A 19,257-nucleotide genomic window follows, 5' to 3' on the forward strand; every position below is an offset into this window, starting at 1 on the left:
TAGTAAAGATGATGGTGCCAAATCTAAAGACCTGAATAAAGGTCTCAAGACCCAGATAGTGAAAGGAAAGAACTTGGCCCCATATGTTGTCTTCTGACCTTCGCACAAACTCTGATGTGCACCTCACAGCCCCCCACATTAAGGTGTAATAAAATTAGAACACCATATATCCATCTCAAAAATCTCCTAATAACCTTTTTTATCCTGACATGTCCTGAAATCCTTCTCACCAGCCTACACAGTCAGAAATCTCATCTTTACCCCAGTGGAGCTCTCTGAAAAAGAGTCTGCTACTAGTGGCAGTGTGGGCTGCATCTCTTGTCTGCCTCTCTGCTGCTTCTGACTTTGACCATGTCAACCTAGAGGAAACAGTGATCCAACACTGGCCAAATCTTATTATCAGTGACAGGGAATTTATTGGACTAATACATCAATTTGTTTCGTTTTATGTTTTTGAGACGGGGTTCCTCTGTGTAGGCCTGTCTGTCCTGGAACTTGCTCTGTAGACCAGGCTGGCTTCAATCTCACAGAGATCTGCCTGCCTCTGCCTCATGAGTGCTGGGATTAAAGGTGTGTGCCACCACTTGGAGGCTCTAAGCTTTTCAGTAGCTCTGTCTACATACTTGAGAAAGTTCTCATTAGGCACTCTTTGAGGCGGTATGGTGGCACATGCTTATACTCTCAGCACTCTGAGGTAGAGCCAGAGGGTCAGGATATCAAGTCCAGCCTCAGCTGGTCTACTTGAGACCCCTGTCTCCCAAAAACACTGCTTTGAGGTTCTTGATACACAAGAGTATGATTTTTGTTATTGTTTTTGGTTTTTCAAGACAGCCTTTCTCTGTGTAGTCCTGGCTGTCCTGGAACTGCTTTGTAGACCAGGCTGGCATGGAGCTCACAGAGATCTGCCCACCACTACCCGACTTTGTTATTTTAAATTTAATATCCTTATTATGGGAGTTTCACATCATGCACCCCAATTCCATTCATCTTCCAGTTCCCCCATATTCTTTCCTAACCCCTGAAGCACCCCCACAAAATAAAACCAAGCAAGCAAACAAAAACAAGAACAGAAAAAAAACCCTAAAAGCATACACACATAATAGAAATACAACTGTAATATGGTCTGTTTATTTTTGGGGGACAGGATCTTTCTATGTATCCCTGGCTGCCCAGAACTCGCTCTTGTAGGAGAAGAGAGCTGCCTATTGGTTCCTGGCTGCTTAGCCCCAGAATAATCTCACAGAAACTATATTAATTAAAACACTGCTTGGCCCATTAGTTCTAGCTTCTTATTTGCTAACTCTTATGTCTTAATTTAACCCATCTCCATTAAGCTGTGCATCACCATGAGGTCGTGGCCTACCAGCAAAGTCTCAGCACATCTGTCTCAAGTGGCTCCAAGGCTTCTCTCTGACTCCACCTCCTTTCTCCCAGCATTCTGTTTAGTTTTCCCCACCTAGCTCTGTTCCCCTATAGCTCTGCTATAGACACAAAGCAGTTCCTTTATTAACCAATGATATTCATAGCATACAGTGGGGAATCCCACATCACCTCCCCTTTTCTGTTTAAATAGGAAAGTTTTAACTTTAAAAAAAATTATTGATATTTATTGAGCTCTACATTGTTCTCTGCTCCCCTCCCTGCCTCTCCCCTCCCCTCCCCCCCCCCAAATCCTCCCCCAAGGTCTCCGTGCTCCCAATTTACTCAGGAGATCTTTTTTTTAAGAGGGGGAACTCTTTTTTAAAAAAATATTTGTTTATTTATTATGTATACAATATTCTCTCTGTGTGTATGCCTGCAGGCCAGAAGAGGGCACCAAACCCCATTACAGATGGTTGTGAGCCACCATGTGGTTGCTGGGAATTGAACTCAGAACCTTTGGAAGAGCAGGCAATGCTCTTAACCTCTGAGTGTCTCTCCAGCCCTACTCAGGAGATCTTGTCTTTTTCTACTTTCTACTTCCCATATAGATTAGATCTATGTAAGTCTCTCTTAGTGTCTGCATTGTTGTCTCAGTTCTCTGGGATTGTGGAATGTAGGCTGGCTTTCTTTGCTTTATGTTTAAAAACCACCTATGAGTGAGTACATGTGATAATTGTCTTTCTGTGTCTGGGTTACCTCACTCTAATTAATGTTTTCTAGTTCTGTCCATTTTCCTGCAAAATTCAAGCTGTCATTATTTTTTCTGATATATAGTATTTCATTGTGTAAATGTACCACATTTTTCTTATCCATTCTTTGGTCGAGGGGCATTTAGGTTGTTTCCAGATTCTGGTTTTGACAAACAAAGCTGCCATGAACATAGTTGAGCACATGTCCTTGTGGCACAATTGAGCATCCTTTGGATATATACCCAAAAGTGGTATTACTGGGTCTTGAGGAAGGTCGTTTCCTAATTTTCTGAGAAATTGCCATACTGACATCCAAAGGGGTTGTATCAGCTTGCACTCCCATCAGCAATGCAGGAGTGTTCCCTTTCCCCACAACCTCCCCAGCATAAGTTGTCATCAGTGTTTTTGATCTTGGTCATTCTTTCAGGTGTAAGATGGAATCTCAGAGTTGTTTTGGTTTGCATTTCTCTGATGGATAAGGATGTTGAACATTTCCTTAAGTGTCTTTCAGCCATTTTAGATTCCTCTGTTGAGAGTTCTTTGTTTAGGTCTGTAATCCATTTTTTTTATTGGATTATGTGATCTTTTGGTGTCCAATTTCTCGAGTTCTTTGTATATTTTGGAGATCAGACTTCTGTCTGATGTGGGGTTAGTGAAGTTCTCTTCCTATTCTGTAGGCTGCTGTTTTGTCTTGTTGACAATGTCCTTTGCTTTACAGAAGCTTTTCAGTTTCAGGAGGTCCCATTTATTAATTGTTTCTCTCAGTGTCTGTGCTGCTGGGGTTCTATTTAGGAAGTGGTTCCCTGTGCCAATGCGTTCAAGTGTACTTCCCACTTTCTCTTCTATAAGGTTTGTTGTGGCTGGCTTTATGTTGAGGTCTTTAATCCATTTGGACTTGAGTTTTGTGCATGGTGATAGACATGGGTCTATTTTCATTTCTCTATGTTGATATCCAGTTATACCAGCACCACTTGTTAAATAAGCTTTCTTTTTTCCATTTGATATTCTTTTGCTTCTTTATCAAAGATCAGGTGTTCGAAGATGTGTGGATTGATATCCGGGTTTTCTATTGGGTTCCATTGGTCCTCCTGTCTGTTCTTATGCCAATACCAGGCTGTTTTCAGTACTGTATAACTCTGTAGTAGAGTTTGAAGTCAGGGATTGTGATGCCTCCAGAAGTTCTTTTATTGTACAGGATTGTTTTGGCTATCCTGGGTTTTTTGCTTTTTTTAAAAAAAATATTTTATTTATTTATTATGTATACAATATTCTGCCTGTATATATGCCTACAGGCCAGAAGAGGGCACCAGACCCCACTACAGATGGTTGTGAGCCACCATGTGGTTGCTGGGAATTGAACTCAGGACCTTTGGAAGAGCAGGCAGTGCTCTTAACCTCTGAGCCATCTCTCCAGCCCGGTTTTTTGCTTTTCCATATGAAGTTGAGTATTGTTCTTTCAAGGTCTTTGAAGAATTTTGCTGGGATTTTGATGGGCATTGCATTGAAGGAAAGTTTTAACTTTAACATAGTAAAACTACATATATCAAAACAGGTATCAAGTAAGAATTACAGTTACAATATTTATATCTATTTTATCTTTTATCATAACTAAGGAAAACTATATCTATTCATTCTTCCATTCCATCAAAGACTCCAGAAGGATATGCTATTACCTAAGGAAACAGGAAGTGCATTGTAAGCAACTTCCAAAACTCTAGAATTGACAGAGATATCTCGCTGCCTGGAAACCCAAAGTTCTTTTGTACCATTGGAGCATCCATCTTTAGCCTACAGATTTTTTCATGAAGCAGGAAATTTTAAAGATAGTTTTGTCTGTATTGGCAGTTTGTCAGTCTCTTTTTTTCTATGTCCTGTAGAATGTCTAGCAACCTCTTTCATGAAGCAGGAACCCTGAGGGAATGTCTCACCTTTAGGCAAGTTTAGCAGTCATTTCTCTGTGGGTCCTGCATGTCCAGTTCGTCAAGCAGTCCAGGCAAGGGCAGTTTCTTGCCCAAATGGCTAAACAACTCCATAAGGAGCCTCTTTGATGCCCGTCTTCCTCTTGAAGTAATTGGTGCTGCCAGGAGCAGACGTGTCTCAGTGTCACTGTGGACCCGGTTGGCACCACTGCCATCCAGCCAAGAGCAAGATGATTTTTAAATCTTTTCTTCATCACTGTTTTGGGGTGGGCAGTATTAGTAAATGTGAGTTGTAGCGAGTGTTCTCTGTTTCTCATGCCAGCTTCCAAGTAAATGACATGGAGACTTTCTATTAATTATGAAAGCTTAGCTGATACCATAGGCTTGTTTTTAACTAGCTCTTTTAACAAATTAACAATATCTTTAAACCCACCTTCTTTTACATGGCTCAGTTACCTTTATTCTGCAATGCCATGCTGCTTCCTCTCCTGATTGGCAACACTCCCTCTCTTCTTCCCATTGTTCTCTGTGCCTGGAAATCCTGCCTAGTTATTGGCCATTGAGCTTTTTATTAAACCAATCACAGTGACATATCATTACACAGTGTAATTAAATATCATGAAACAGTGGGTTACAGTGAAGAATAGTCATGATTGTGGGTTTTTTTCCAGTTTATTGTGTATACAGTGTTCTGGCTGCATGTATGCCTGCAGGCCAGAAGACGGCACCAGATCTCTTTATAGATGGTTGTGAGCCACACTGATACTTTGTCCTGAGCCGAGGGTCCTTTTGCTCTATTCAAAGGGAAACTCACTTAGAGTCAGCAACTCCAAATTCAGTGTGCCAGGATATTGCTTTCAAGTGTGGCCTTCGAGCGCCAGTGGCCTAGTTTCCAACCTAAGTCCAGTTCCTAAGCAAGCAGAGCCAGCCGTTCAGTGCCTTCCTCCTTCATGCACAGGACTGATGGCTCCACAGTCTCGCTTCTCAGCTCTGACCCCCCATCCCTGCAGTCTAGCTGTTAAAGTCTAGCCACCTCCTAGCTGTTTCTGGGCTGCTTGGGACTGGTAACTCCGAGTCACCTGCTTTTCCTGCAACCCCCATGGCCCACTCCGCCAGCACTCAGAAGCCGCCAGCAAGCAATGCGACCGCTGAGACTAGTCTTCAGCGGTCCACACTGCTGCATAGAAGCCGTGCCAGGAAGGAAGTTTCAGAAACACTGAGGGAGTGCTGTTTGTACAGCCAAGTCATTTGTGTGCACTGGCTGTCATGGGCTGGGGAGATGTTCCTGTCTGACCAGATTGAAGACTGCTGCAGTAAGATCCAGTGTATCTGTGAGCAGGGTCATCTGGGGTGACAGTAGGCTGGTTCATCCAAGGGACATCTTGAGTTGTGGCCAAACCAAGGCCCATTGGAGCAGCCGTGAGCACCATTGCGGTAGTCCTTTCTGCCAAGCAGGTGTCTTTTCGGCAGCTCTGGGATTTGTGGATTTGTGGCTGTTGTTGTTTTTTTTTTTTTTTTTCATTTTAAACAAATCAAAAATACCCAAACTATGTTGTTGCTGACAGCTCGGGGAGGGGGGTCTTTGGAGGGAGGGGCTGTTTGAGTGAGAGTTCCTCTAGTTTTCTAGAGGAAGATAGGTTGTTGCCTCCAAGGTGAGCTTTCTGTCACCATCCTGCTGGACAGCTTTTGTTTTTTTCCTTAGAAGTGTATGTGGGTTTGGAGTAGGGGAAAACTGCTAATTAATTTCATGTTATGTATTTATGGTAAGAACTCTACCAGAATTCAGGTAACTATACAACAGAGTGACTCAGAAGGAAACTGTAGTCAGACCCCTCTCTGGGCTGCCAGCTCACAAATGACGACCCGGAGACTTATTCATTGTAAAAGTTTGACCTTAGCTTAAGCCCTTTCCCAACTAGCTCTTCTAACTAAAATTAGCCTGGTTTTATTAACCTACGTTCTATCATGTGGCTTGGTCACCTCTCTTCTGTGTGCGTCCTACTTACTCCAAGTCTAGGAACACCTAGATTCATCTCTGCACCCCAATCCTGCCTGTCCTCTCTGCCTAACTATGGGTCATTCGGCTCTTTATTAAACCAGTCAGAAGGTGCTTTAGGCAGAGACCCATCTTTACATTGAATGGATTCTGCAACAGAAACAGTTATAGTCAAAGTGGAATTAGGCTAGCGGCTCAGTTCTATAGTACATTCTAGAGATTCCAGGGATTTTAAACAACAACAACGAAAACCTAAGTACTATTGGGCATCCCACAAAATGCTTTTAATTATGTCAGAAGTTCCTAATGCCATTATCATCTGAATATTCCCATGTTGTTTGGAGGTTGGGCATCTCTCCCTAACCACCCAAAGAAACGGAAGGACAATGAGTCTTTTTGTTTTTCAAGACAGGGTTTCTCTGTTTAGCGCTGGCCATCCTGGAACTCACTCTGTAGACCAGGCTGGCTCTGAACTCACAGACATCTGCCTGCCTCTGCCTCAAGAATGCTAGGATTAAAGGTGTGCACTGGACAATGAGTCTTTCTCACGTGTGTGAGAAGTCCCTAGCACACTTGGTCAAACATCGTTTACAAACAGCGGTGAAAAGCGACTTCTGGAGCACAGCCGCAGTTATCACCAAAGAGATTAGACGAGGAGAATGGGTGAACCCAGGATGCAGGGATGTTTAGTAACTTTATCTAACGGTCTGGAATGTCAGCTCTTTCCCGGGTCGGGCCACCTGTTCTGGGGTACTGCTTTGTCAGATTCTACCTGCCCTCTTTGTGATTTTGAGATATATATATATATATATATATATATATATATATATATATAAAATCATTGTTCTTGCCTATGGAATTTTCCAACTGTGTCTGTAAAAACTAGAAACCTCGTGGATATCAGCCCTTCCTCTTCTTCCCCTCACTCTCCTTCTTTCTTCTGCTTATTCTCCCCCTATTCTTCTTCTCCGCGCCCTTTCACTCCACTTTCTCCCCTTGCACGAAAAATAAAGAAGATGCAGAGGTAACGTATTTGAGTTAATGTTTTACCCTCAGATTCTCGGCTGCCGTAGACATCCAATTCTGAGCCCTGAGTGGATATTGAGGCTGTTAACTCAAGGCCCCCGATAACTGAGAAATCTGGTGAATAGACGTTCTGACACCACAGGGTCGGAGTGAGAAATTCCCCTTGGCCGGAGTCTAGACCAGCCCAGGCCGCGTGTCCGTCAGCGCCACCACCCCGCGCACGCGCACTCTGGCCGCGGGCCAGGCGACCGGTCTCGCGATACCGAAGCGTGCGCGCGTGCGCGCGCGCGGGGCTCACGTTCCGGGGCTGTGGCGGTCTCTTCCTCCGGCGTCCCGGGCCCGCGGCGAGGACTCTTGGGAGTCGGGCGCTGGCGTGGGCCTCCCCGCCGCCGCCGGCCCTCTGCCGTGGACTGGACCGGGCCGGCCGGAGCGAGCGGAGCGGGCGGGAGCTTTCCTGCCTATGGTCGGCCCCTGGGCGCGCTGAGGGCCGGGCTCCGAGCGGCCGAGGTAGGGCGCGGGGTGGCGACGGGCGAGGGGCCCGGCGAGCAAGGCGCGGGATGCGGTGGCGGGCGCTGGCGCCTCCTTCCTCCAGAGCTGCCGGGACCCGCGGCACTTCCGCCCGGGTGCCCGCCGGCCTCGCGGGAGGCGGAAGTCACGGCGCGGGCCCCACGGCCCGGGCTGCAGGGTGGGCGCGGGGCTGCAAACTTGTCCTCGCGCTGCGGTGATCGCCGCTTCCCGGCGCATCCCGGCCTCACGGCGGTGAGCACCTCGGCTCCAATTAGGCTGCTGGTTTGGGGAACTGCCGCGGGGCACAGTTGAGGAGTGCAGAGAAGACAAAGGACACCGTTATTTATGTTGTGTCTTAGTATCCAAACTTCCCCGGGTGAGGCCAGGAGCGGAGCAGCACCCCCAGTTCTTGCCACGGCCTCTCACACTCTTGTTTAGGATTGTCAAATCATATGCAATTATATATAGTGGTAGCCAGATTGTAACAAAAGTCCGACAATTATGTGATATTTGATTTTTGGAGAGCAGAATGGGGGCTTTTGAAGCTTTGCTGTATTTACAAAGCTTCATAGGTGCCTTGCAACACCTATGCAACAAAAAATAATTTTGTTGGCCATAATGTTTGCCATATTCGAGATGCGATTGTTTCATTGAAGGACAGCAGCTTTAAAACTCCACAGTAAACCTCCAGGGAGAGCAAAACTCAGTATACCTTCAGAACTAATAATTTAGTCGCAGTCCAACTCCTCGTTGGCTCCCTTAAACTGTCAGTGAATCGCTTACAAAGGTCTTTCTTCATTGACATGTGCGTGCAAGGCCCTGGGTTCCACCCCCGGTACCACAAACAAAACAGAAAAAACAGCTGGAGCTTTTGCTAGGCACACAATTTGTTCAGTAACTCCTAGCTTGCCTTCCACCCACATCCCAGAGAAATTCTCAGGACTTTCTTAAATGTAGCCTACATCATCTTAGTGAATTTTGTATGGAAAGAGTTCTATATAGTTAGCTGGATAAAAACAGCTAAGGTTGTGTACAGGTCTTGAGAAGGAGAGGCTGGGTCCCTGCACCTAGTCACTGCACAGCTGGAAACCAACTCCAGCTACCCACACTCACGTGTTCTCATGCACACAAACATCATTTCAAAAACCAGCTGGCCAAACGTTGGTTAACACCTTTACACGCATCACTTGCTTGGTGAAGCAGGAGGATTGCTGTGAGTTTGAGGTCAGCATAGACAAAGAATGAGACCAGGTCTTAAAAACTAAAAAAAAAAAAAAAGAATCATTAGCAGGCAAGTTTTGGAGTAGAAAGAAGGGGGCATTTTGAAGAACGTGGTTAATGCTGAAATTTACTGTACATGTAAATATATATACAGATAAACATTCACACATAAAGGTTTTCAGAGTGCTGACATAGGTTGTAAGAATCTTTTTATTTAGCAATTCCATGTGTGAGAGAAAACTCTTAACTTACTACTTTCATCTATTGCTTTCTATGAAGCTTGGATCTGGCCTTCAAACTGGGAATCTCTGATGTCACCCTTCCTAGCGATGTGTGCCTGCTAGTACGGCCGGAAGTCAATGCCAAGGGTCTTTCTTGAGGGACGCATTGTCTTATTTTTTTTTTTTTTGTTTTGTTTTGTTTTGTTTTTCGAGACAGGGTTTCTCTGCAGCTTTAGAGCCTGTCCTGGAGCTAGCTCTTGTAGACCAGGCTGGTCTCGAACTCACAGAGATCCGCCTGCCTCTGCCTCCCGAGTGCTGGGATTAAAGGCGTGCGCCACCACCGCCCGGCTGCATTGTCTTATTTTTGAGACAAGATCTCCCACCAAACTTGAACCTGGAGCTTCCACATTTGGCCGCCCAGTGGGTTGTAGGGATCTGGTGGCAGTCTACTACCTCCCTATGGGGGTTCCCATCGCAGGGTGCTGTGCTTGCCCCCTTTGTGTGCTGGGATCCAAACAAGCCCAGGCGCTGTGCTTAGACAGCAGCTGGCCCTTTACCAACAGCTGAGCCACTGCTGAGGTTCTTTTTCAGGAAGGGTCATTTGTTATGTAGCTTTGACCTTGAGTTTGCCGGTAGATCAGGCTACCTTTGGAATCCTTTGAGATTTGGTGGCCTCTACCTCAGAATAAAGGCTTGTGCCACCACACCTGGCTCCAATTTCTTTTTGTGACAGCTTTCTAAATAATGACTGAAGAGGGTTCAGTTTTCTTACAGGTATGTGTGTTTCTCCTTGAGTTTGAGTAGTTGCTAGTCCAAATTCATTGGCTACAAGCAGCTCTTTAGATTCCTACTTAATTCATATATTACGTATGTATATATGATTCATCTCAGATGCATTTATTAATGCTACTTCACAACCAGTACTTAGATAAGTATACGGCAGTGTTCCAAGTTCTCATCTAATACAGTCTGCTTACGTTTTCAGGCCAACAGGTTCATCTTCAGTGAATTCTGGAGTTGGTTAAAGAGGTTCATGAGCAGGACTGGAGTCTTTCCAAGCTTGACTTCTTTTCTTTGCATTACTGAATTTGTAAACAATGAAGGTCATTAGCCCTATTCCTACCCAAATTTCCTGATGAGTCTGGACATAGCGGGGCGTCCTGGGGACCTAGACATTTAGTATGTAACTTGGAGAGAGAATATGATTGATTGTTTCAAGAAGTACAGTAGTAGCTTTTCTTCCATTTGCATAATCCATATTTCCAACAGGAAGATTTTTGTGGATATTCATGAAGTTAAGGGCTAAAGATATACTTTCTCTTTTTGTTTGGTGTGATGAGGGGTTGAACCCAGGGGTCAGCACATGAACTATATCCTGCCCCAGAGGTGAATGTGCTAGACTGATGTTTGTTAGGGCAATATTTGGAGTAAATTTTGGGGGAAAGCTGTATTCCTGACAGCTATTGGGATGCTGCTGAACACCTTCAGTATTCTATAACATGAACTGTTGACTTTATTCAGAATAGCTGAATTCCTGTTTTGGCTTTGCATTCTCCTAAAGAATATCTCTTATAGGTCACTTAAAGTCAATTCCCATTTCTTAAAATGATGGAGGAGTGTCTGTGTGTTACTTTTATTATTAATAAAGAAACTGCCTTGGCCCTTTAAGAGACAGAAAATTAGGTAGGCGGGGTAGACAGAACAGAATGCTGGGTAGAAGGCAGGGGGCAGATGCTTCAGGCAGTTGCCATGCTTCTCCTCTCCGACATGGATGCAGGTTAAGATCTCTCCTGGTAAGCGATCCACCTCGTGGTGCTACATGGATTACTAAATATGGGTTAATTCAGATGTGAGTAAGAGGCTGAAACTAATGGGCCCAGCAGTGTTTTAAAAGAATACAGTTTCTGTGTAATTATTTTGGGTAAAGCTAGCCGGGTGGCGGGACACAGCCCCGCCGCTCATTCTACAGATTGGCGCTCCAACATGGTGACTAAATCCACTTAAAAACCTGAGAGGGCTTTAAATAAAGGAGAGAGAGTTTAACACAGCTTTTTGCTGTTTGCTAGGACGTGCCGTAGAGAGATTTCCTGTTTCGGCAATAGCGGCAGAGAAAAAGCTGCTAGCTGCTGAGCCATTCTCTAGCCCCGTTCCTATTTCCTTAGCAGCGTGCCCTGAGGATTATGTGCAAGGCCTGGCCCAGAGAAAATGCTCAGAAACTAACTTGAGGCTAATGTGTTTAAAACTTAGCTTGATGGTCTCTATTTCTGATATGAAATAGAATTGTAGCTTGTGAAGTAAATGTTAATAGTTAGCTCATATTTGGAAAGAGACTAAAAATTACTCCTTTTGGGGGCTGGAAAGATGGTTCAGTGGTTGAGAGCACTAGCAGCTCTTCCAGAGGCCCTGCGTTCAATTCCCAGCAACCACAGGGTGGCTCACAGCCTTCTGTAATGAGATCTGGCACCCTCTTCTGACCTGCACACATACTGGCAGGCAGAACACTGTATATAATAAATAAATCTTTTTAAAAATTACTTCTTTTAATACTTTGTTTTGCTTTGACTTGTTTTATAATTTCAAGTCTGTGTTGGTTGCTCTGACCATAAACGAGTGACTTCTCAATGTATATTTTTACTTCAGTATTGAGACTTTAAACCACGTGGGCAACAACTCTGTTGGTTCTCAACAAATACTTAGTTCAGTAGCATGTGCCTCTGTGGCCTGCGCCCTGTTTCCTTGTGTAGAATTCTGTGAGCTCAGTAAGTTCCTTGTTTGTGATCTCTGGGAGTTGTTGCAGTTGGATGTGCGTGAAGGACATTTCAGGAGGGACCTACGTCTGAACTGGATGTGTGGCTTTGTCTTTCTTTGTCATAGTGCTGGAGCCTCAAAGGCAGTGCTCATGTGAGTACAGCCTTACGTAGAAGGAGAAAATCATAGCAAGGTCTTCAGACAAAACAGTGACTTTTTTCTTGTTCAGGTCTCCTGTAAGCCAAGAAGATGGCATACCCTGATGTGATCTGTTTGACATGCAGCTTTTGTCTTTGGAGTAGATGGTATTTGACTGTTGTCCATATTTTTGTAGTTTAAGTCTTCACTGTTTGTATATGTGCTCATCTGTTTTAGCTAATAGAAACCTTCGTTAATTCTGTGTTGATACTGCCTTTGTTTGGATAGAGGCCATTGGAAGGGATTCTGTGCTGGGCCAAGACATTATGTTCCTTGCTGGCACTATCTGGCTTTTGAAAAGTGTAACACACACTCGGGGTTCTGCATAAATAATAGATGATCATAATGACTGAGTATCCATCCTGTGGAAATTGATCTGGTTAAGAGTGTACATGTAAGAGAGAGTGTACTGTAAGACTCAACGGCACATTCTAAGGCTAGGCATGGAAAATCATTTTAATAAGAGTTTTGTTTATTTAAAATCTGTTTACAAGGTATAGTGTTCTGCCTGCATCTATGCCTGCACAGTATAAGAGGGCACCAGATCGCATAGATGGTTGTGAACCACCATGTATTTGCTGGGAATTGAACTCAGGACCTCTGGAAGGTCAACCAGTGCTTTTAACCACTGTACCATCTCTCTAGCCCTTGTTTAAATTTTAAACGTGTGTTTGTGTGGTTGTGGTTGTCAGAGGACCACTTGTGGAAATTTATTCTCCTACCTTTTGGGTCATTGAAATTGAACTTAGAATATCAGGCTTGGTGGCAAGTGCCTTTACCTGCTGAGCCTTCTCTTTGGCCCTTGTTTTTTTACTATTCTCTTTCTAGAGTTTAATAACTTGAAAGGGAAAACAAAAGCCTATAAAACACTCATTTTTTTACTTCAGCTTTAACCAGACTATTTATAGCTATTAAATTAGTGCTTTGAGTTTTTTTTTTAAAAATTAGATTTTTAAGAAATTTTATGTGTCCGGGTGATGGTGCACTCCTTTAATCCCAGCACTTGGGAGGCAGAGACAGGCAGAGATCTCTGTGAGCTTGAGTCTAGCCTGATCTACAGAGAGAATTCCAGGACAACCTGAGTTACACAAAAATAAAACCCTATCTCGAAATATTTAAAGAAAAACAAGTTAATGTGTGTGACTGTTTTGCCTACACGTGTGTATGTTTACCATGCACATGCCTGAAGTCCAAGGAGGCCAGCAGAGGTGTCAGTCCCTGGAGTTGGAGTTATAGATGCCGTCAGCCACCATATGGGTGCTGGGACCTGAGCTAGGGCTCACTACAAGAGCAGCAAGTTTTTTCTCTTAATTGCTGAGCCATTTTCCAACCTCTAATTGAGTGATCTTATGACATCTCTGTTCCTACCTGTAATTGAGAAACCCAGGACTCTCATGCTGTTTGTTTTGTGACTTTTTGTGGGGAGACATGGACAGCATTCTCTTACCCTAGACAGGGCACCAACAAAGAATTCCATGCAAGGCTAGCTTAGTGAGTCAGTTTATTAGGTTGTGGACAGATGTATGGGTAACAAAGGCAGCTGTATCACTGAACAGACTTCCTAGCATGGTCACAACTCCTGTCCACTGAAGAGTCTTTCTCTCCCTGACTTCTTCTTGCTTTTATAAACTTGCAGGGTGAGGGAGAGTGAATCACCTAACTTTCTGGAGTTTCTGATCCTTGTACATTTCACTTACTTATTGAATATGGGTCTCTGTCCTCTGGGAAGAAATGTTTCGGTTGGGTGGGGGCTGGGGGGACTGTCAAGGAACACTGCTCATGTGTGTTTAAGTGTTTTGGAGTCTACCCTATTGTCTTAATTTCAGGTAGTCTTCATAGTTGTTAAAGATGGTTTTCCCACCGGATGTTGTCATACAGATAGGTATTTATACATATTTGTCTTTTATTTTTGGTAGAAAATGATGCATCCTGTTGCCGCCAGTAATCCAGCATTCTGTGGGCCTGGCAAGCCTTCCTGCCTCAGCGAAGATGCCATGAGAGCTGCTGATCAGTTTGATATATATTCATCCCAGCAAAGCAAGTATGGCCACACAGTCAGCCACAAACCAATGGTTTGTCAGAGGCAAGACCCATTAAATGACACACACTTGCAGCCTACCAGTGGCAGAAACATAGAGATAAAAGATGAACTAAAGAAAAAGAAAAACCTCAATCGATCTGGTAAGCGCGGCCGGCCTTCGGGAACCACCAAGTCAGCAGGATACCGGACCAGCACGGGCAGACCCCTGGGAACTACCAAAGCAGCTGGATTTAAGACGAGTCCAGGCAGACCTTTGGGTACAACCAAAGCTGCAGGGTACAAGGTCAGCCCAGGGAGACCTCCAGGTAGCATTAAAGCTCTGTCCCGACTTGCAGATCTTGGTTATGGTTGTGGTACTGCTGCCTTCCCTTACCCTATGATGCATCATAGCAGGGCAGTTCATGGGATTCAGGAAACCAGCGGTGAAGTCAAGCCACCCAGTGAGTGAGCGAGGCAGGAGAGCATGTGCTAGGAGCAGACTGAGGTGCCCCAAAGCTTCTTGCTTTACTCTGACTTTACCACCTGGACTTCCCAGTTTTTTTTTTTCTGTTTGGTCTCCCTCACTCCCCACTTGATTTTCGTTTCTATCGTTTTTGCTCAGAAGCTGCCACTAGTTGGGCAGGAGTAGTGCGTTGTACCTGTAGTGTTCAAGGTTCAGATAGCGCTCAGCTCAGTTCTTGCTTTCCCTTTGGGCCATTCTTAGTGGACGCTTCATAGGCCAACGAACTGCCACGGTTGACTTTGAGTTGTGAGTAAACCCGTGTGGTAAGGTTTACCCGAGGCTTCTAACTGACAGGGTGGAACAGCAACTAGTGAGCAGACCAAAGGGCATGCCTGTGTGAGTTTAGAACGTCCTTGAAATAAGACACAGCTGTTTGGATGCTTTGGAATTTAAAACACAGCTTCTTATTTATTGATTCACATGACATTAGATGATCATTATTTCTTAAAACATTGTCTAATACTTGCCTTGCAGAGATTATAGTTACAGCCTATATGTTTTTCAGTTGCTTACGAGCATATACACCATACACTACGAATAATTCATTCTTACAGCAAAATGCATAAATACTTCATAAGCCTGCACATTATATTTAATATACAAGAAAGAGAAACCTTAAGGTCTGCATGTAACTATAATCATTCTATTTTGTCTTTCATATACTTAGTGAGTTTCAAAATATTATATTTAAAGACATTTATTACTAGTGCTCATTTAGAATGGTTTTTTAGTTTCTCTGAGTAATTGTTATTATATTGCATTAGTACTTAACTGTATCTTCAGGTTTATATCTACCAAAGGACACAAATTGAGTGGTAGACTGCAGAACTGGTCTCAAGAAAGCAGTTTCCTGCCTGTTAAGACCCAAATACCAAGAAATGTAAGAACTCAGTATGCATGAACTGTAAAATGAGTGCTGGTTAGGTTAAAAATGGCATTGTGGCTCCAGGAAGACTGCTTTTCCAAAAGAAATCTCTTCTCCCTAGTGAGGCTTGCTTTCAAAGTAATACAGAAGAGAGAAAAATACCGGGCACATAGGAAAATCTTCCTTTCTGTTAATTTGTTAATATACATTTTATTTGAGTTTTACATAAAATATTATGAACTTTAGAATTGAAAAGTTTCACTGGACAGAGGTGGTGCACACCTTTAATTCCAGCACTTGGGAGGCAGAGGCAGGCGGATCTCTGTGAGTTTGAGAGGTGTACTTAGTGATTTCCAGGGCAGCCCGCGCTAGGTAGAAATCCTCTCTTAAACAGAACAAAACACAAAAGCTTTCACTGAACTTAAAAAAATTACGTTTTTTTACTTGCATTTCAAAATGCCTTTGATATTAAAATGTAGATTAAAGACTCAAAAACTTATATCAAAAGTATAAAAGGACACATACCCATTGGTTAGGCTTGCTCTCAGACCATGTAAACTGACTTTATGTAAATGCCATGATTTAGACCTTTCAGGAGACAAGCAGCAAACCTCAGGTGCCCCTAGGGATAGCTGACACACAGCTGGGCTTCTGCTCGGACAAGGAGAGATGTTGCATTGCTTGGGGGATCAGTGACCTCAACGGGACCAGCTTTGCAGAAATAGGGAACCGTGGACAATGCTGGGTGACTACACAACCAGCGCTGTCATTCGGGCAGCTCAATTGCTTCAAGTGTTTCTTCTTGCAGAAACCTAGAACGTACAATTTTTAATAACTTACTCAGAACAGTGTAACTTCTGACACGCACAAACACTTGTGTCTTCATTGTGTGTTCATCTGGTCCCTTGAGTACCCATCACTTAGCTGTTTCTGAGGGTGTTTAGCAGTTGACTGCTTAGAAACCCTTGCACGGCCAGATCCTGAAGATAGCTACAGTATTCTGTAGAATACTGTGCACCATTGTCAGGGATTGGGCGCATACTGTGTGTCATAGTAAGTCCACTAACATCCTTCCAGTTTGGTTTCATTCCTGCTTTTATACCTGTTTATTCGTTTCTTTGCTGTTCCACACCTGTTCCCCTTCCCCCACTCCCCAGCACATCTACTCAGTGGTGCTGTGCTGTGTGTCAGAAGACACAGTGGGTGTATTATTGTGTAATGAAATGGGACATCGGTTTAAGGAGAGGTGTTCATAACAGTGTTGTATAGGGAGCTCTAGCCCAGGAAAGGGGATGCGTGGCTACAGCTGTGGATGGGTAGCATCACTTAGAACACTGAATTTACTGTTCCTGTGAGCCGTTCCCTGGAGTATTAAGTGTGAGCGCTGGTGAACATCTGATTCTACTCACTGTTCTCCTGGTGGACAGCTCACTAGTGCCACGCTGGAGAGACAGTGATGACATGAATGAAGTCTTCACATTTAAAATATCTTTGCTTCTACATGATCTAAAGACTGCGTTCTGCATCTTCTGTAACATGGTCTTTGTCATGACAGACACTGAAATAGCATGTTAAACAGTTGCCTAGATATCAGTGTATTCAGTTGGAAGAACTGCCCCCCTGTATAATTGTTCCTTAAAAGGAAAATGCTAATTTTATACGCGTGATTCTATTCTTCATAAAATAGGTTTCACTATCTATATTAAAACTGTTTATCAGAAAATGATCTACTATGTCAGTAAGTTGTTTTACTTTTTCTTAAAGGGTATTTTAACACGCCTTATTTATTACTGTTATATACTAAGGAGTCAATCAGATGAAATTTTCATTTTCCACAGGTATTCCCTTGCCTAACTAATCTTTAGTATGGGGTGATTTTGATACTATCTTTGGAGTTTTGCACTGGATATTAAAAAATATATTGGCACAATATATTAAAAAATTAAATAGTAATTGGTTTAATTTTTAATATTTGGGAACATTTTTTAAATCAGTGTTGAAATCAGACTAAACTTTGTATTTTTAATTTAAAAAAGAAACATCTGTCAACGTGGTATTCATTCTAAACTGCTATTTGTGTGAATTTACATATATATTTTCATGAAATACGAATACTGAATTTCTTTGAGGTAAAATCTGGATCCATTTAATATGAGGTTAAGGGTGCTTCATCCAGTGTAAGAATAACCACAGTGTGTTTAGACAGTGAGCTTCTTTATACTTTAAGAAGCTTTAAAAGAGCAGTTCATGGTTGATAACTTCTCTGTCAGTTCCTTGACTGTATGCAGTAAGCTTTTATAATCCGCCACAGTAATAAATTCACAACAGTCTTGGGCATAAAAAGTTTGGATGCCCTTTTGCTCTGTCTGTTACAATGTCATTGACTTCGCTCAAACTCTTAAGATGTATCTTAATCCTTTGCTTTTCTCCCTTTTCCTGCCAAGTAGACAGATACGTTCTCACATACAGTGTATTTAAGTTTTTGAGAATTAATCCTGTAGCAAGTCAATTGTGTGATTTAATCAGGCCACTCTGATTCTTTGATTCACAATTTCCTTTTTCCACAGACAATTATGAAGCAAATAATTACCATTTAACTGATAATAAGCACGTTGTCCTCTGCTGTAAAAAGTCTGAATAGATACTGTGTATGTTTAATGTCCATGAACTTGAGCTACTCGTGTGCAATTATGTGTATGGGAATGGAGTAGTGTTCATGATTTGTATCTGCATCATCATATGGATGTATATTTATTAATAAAGTTATCACTTTAAAACCAACTGTTTACTGCTTTATTTCTTCCATTAATTTATTTTGTATTTGGTGGTAGGGGATCATGTGCATGCCACATTGTGCGCATGGAGTCAGAAGACAACCTTTGGGAGTTGGTTCTCTCCACTCAGGTGGTCAGGCTTTGTGCTACCTGATGTGGGATTCCTCTCTGTATGCTGTGATTACCAGTGATGAATAAAGAAACTGCCTTGGCATTTGATAGGGCAGAACTTGATAGGGTAGGTGGCGAAAACTAAACTGAATGCTGGGAGAAAGGAGGCAGAGTCAGAAGCCATGTAGCCCCCTGCTAGAGATGGACGCAGGATGGAACTTTACCTGGTAGGCCACAGCCACATGGCGATAAATAGATTAATAGAGATGGATTAGTTTAAGATATGAGTTAGCCAGAAATATGCTTAAGCTATTGGCCAAACAGTATTGCAAATGATAACGGTTTCTTGTGATTATTTCAGGGCTGAGCAGCCGGGAACTAACTAGCGGCCTTTCCTTTCAACAGGCACCTGTGGTACTTCGCCCACCGCGCCTTCGCTCTCCACTGCTTTGTTTCTTAGCACAGTAGAGAAGCCATACATGACAAACTTTATGATTTGTTGGTGTTGTGTGTGTGTGTGTGTAGCATTCTAATCTGCCTTTCTTTACTCATTTTTTATATATAGTATATGTTGAAAGGTTCCTGTACCCCAGTAAGCTCTCTGCTGACACAGCCAATCAGACCAAGCTGGATTAAGAATTAGTAAATCCAGGTTTAATCTGAACAAAGCATATCTGGGTGGCCCCAGAGTGTGAAGAGAAACCCATGATAGAAACCCATATGGCAGGTTGGGGGACCTGGTTTTAAACAACCTGGATGCATGGTTCTGGGCTTCTCCAGGGAAGGAGCTAGCCGAGAGAGAGCACACTTCCTGTCTGTGCTTATAGTACTTCAAAAACTGTTGGCTGAATAAATTCCCACAACGGAGCTTTCTCGGGTGGGGTCTGGAAGGGCAGCCAGGGAGCTGCTGCTTGGCATGCTGAAGACGGGGTCTGGAATGTTCCTCCCCCCAAGCTGGAGATTCCAAACATTGTATTTCATTGGGTTTTCATTATTGGGGCTCGAGAAAGATAGCTC

General features: G+C 43.3%; 1 protein-coding gene across 1 annotated transcript; it reads left to right on the forward strand.

Moving 5' to 3' along the window:
- Positions 1 to 7,346: 7,346 nt before the first annotated feature.
- On the forward strand, positions 7,347 to 18,136 carry C6H5orf24 (chromosome 6 C5orf24 homolog). Its single transcript, XM_038334951.1, has 2 exons — positions 7,347 to 7,559; positions 13,864 to 18,136. Exon 2 carries the CDS (start codon positions 13,867 to 13,869, stop codon positions 14,434 to 14,436), a length of 570 nt encoding a protein of 189 aa, XP_038190879.1. The 5' UTR covers positions 7,347 to 7,559; positions 13,864 to 13,866; the 3' UTR covers positions 14,437 to 18,136.
- The last annotated feature ends 1,121 nt before the right edge of the window (positions 18,137 to 19,257 follow it).

This window comes from Arvicola amphibius, chromosome 6 (assembly GCF_903992535.2).
Source record: "Arvicola amphibius chromosome 6, mArvAmp1.2, whole genome shotgun sequence".
Taxonomy (NCBI): domain Eukaryota; kingdom Metazoa; phylum Chordata; class Mammalia; order Rodentia; family Cricetidae; genus Arvicola; species Arvicola amphibius.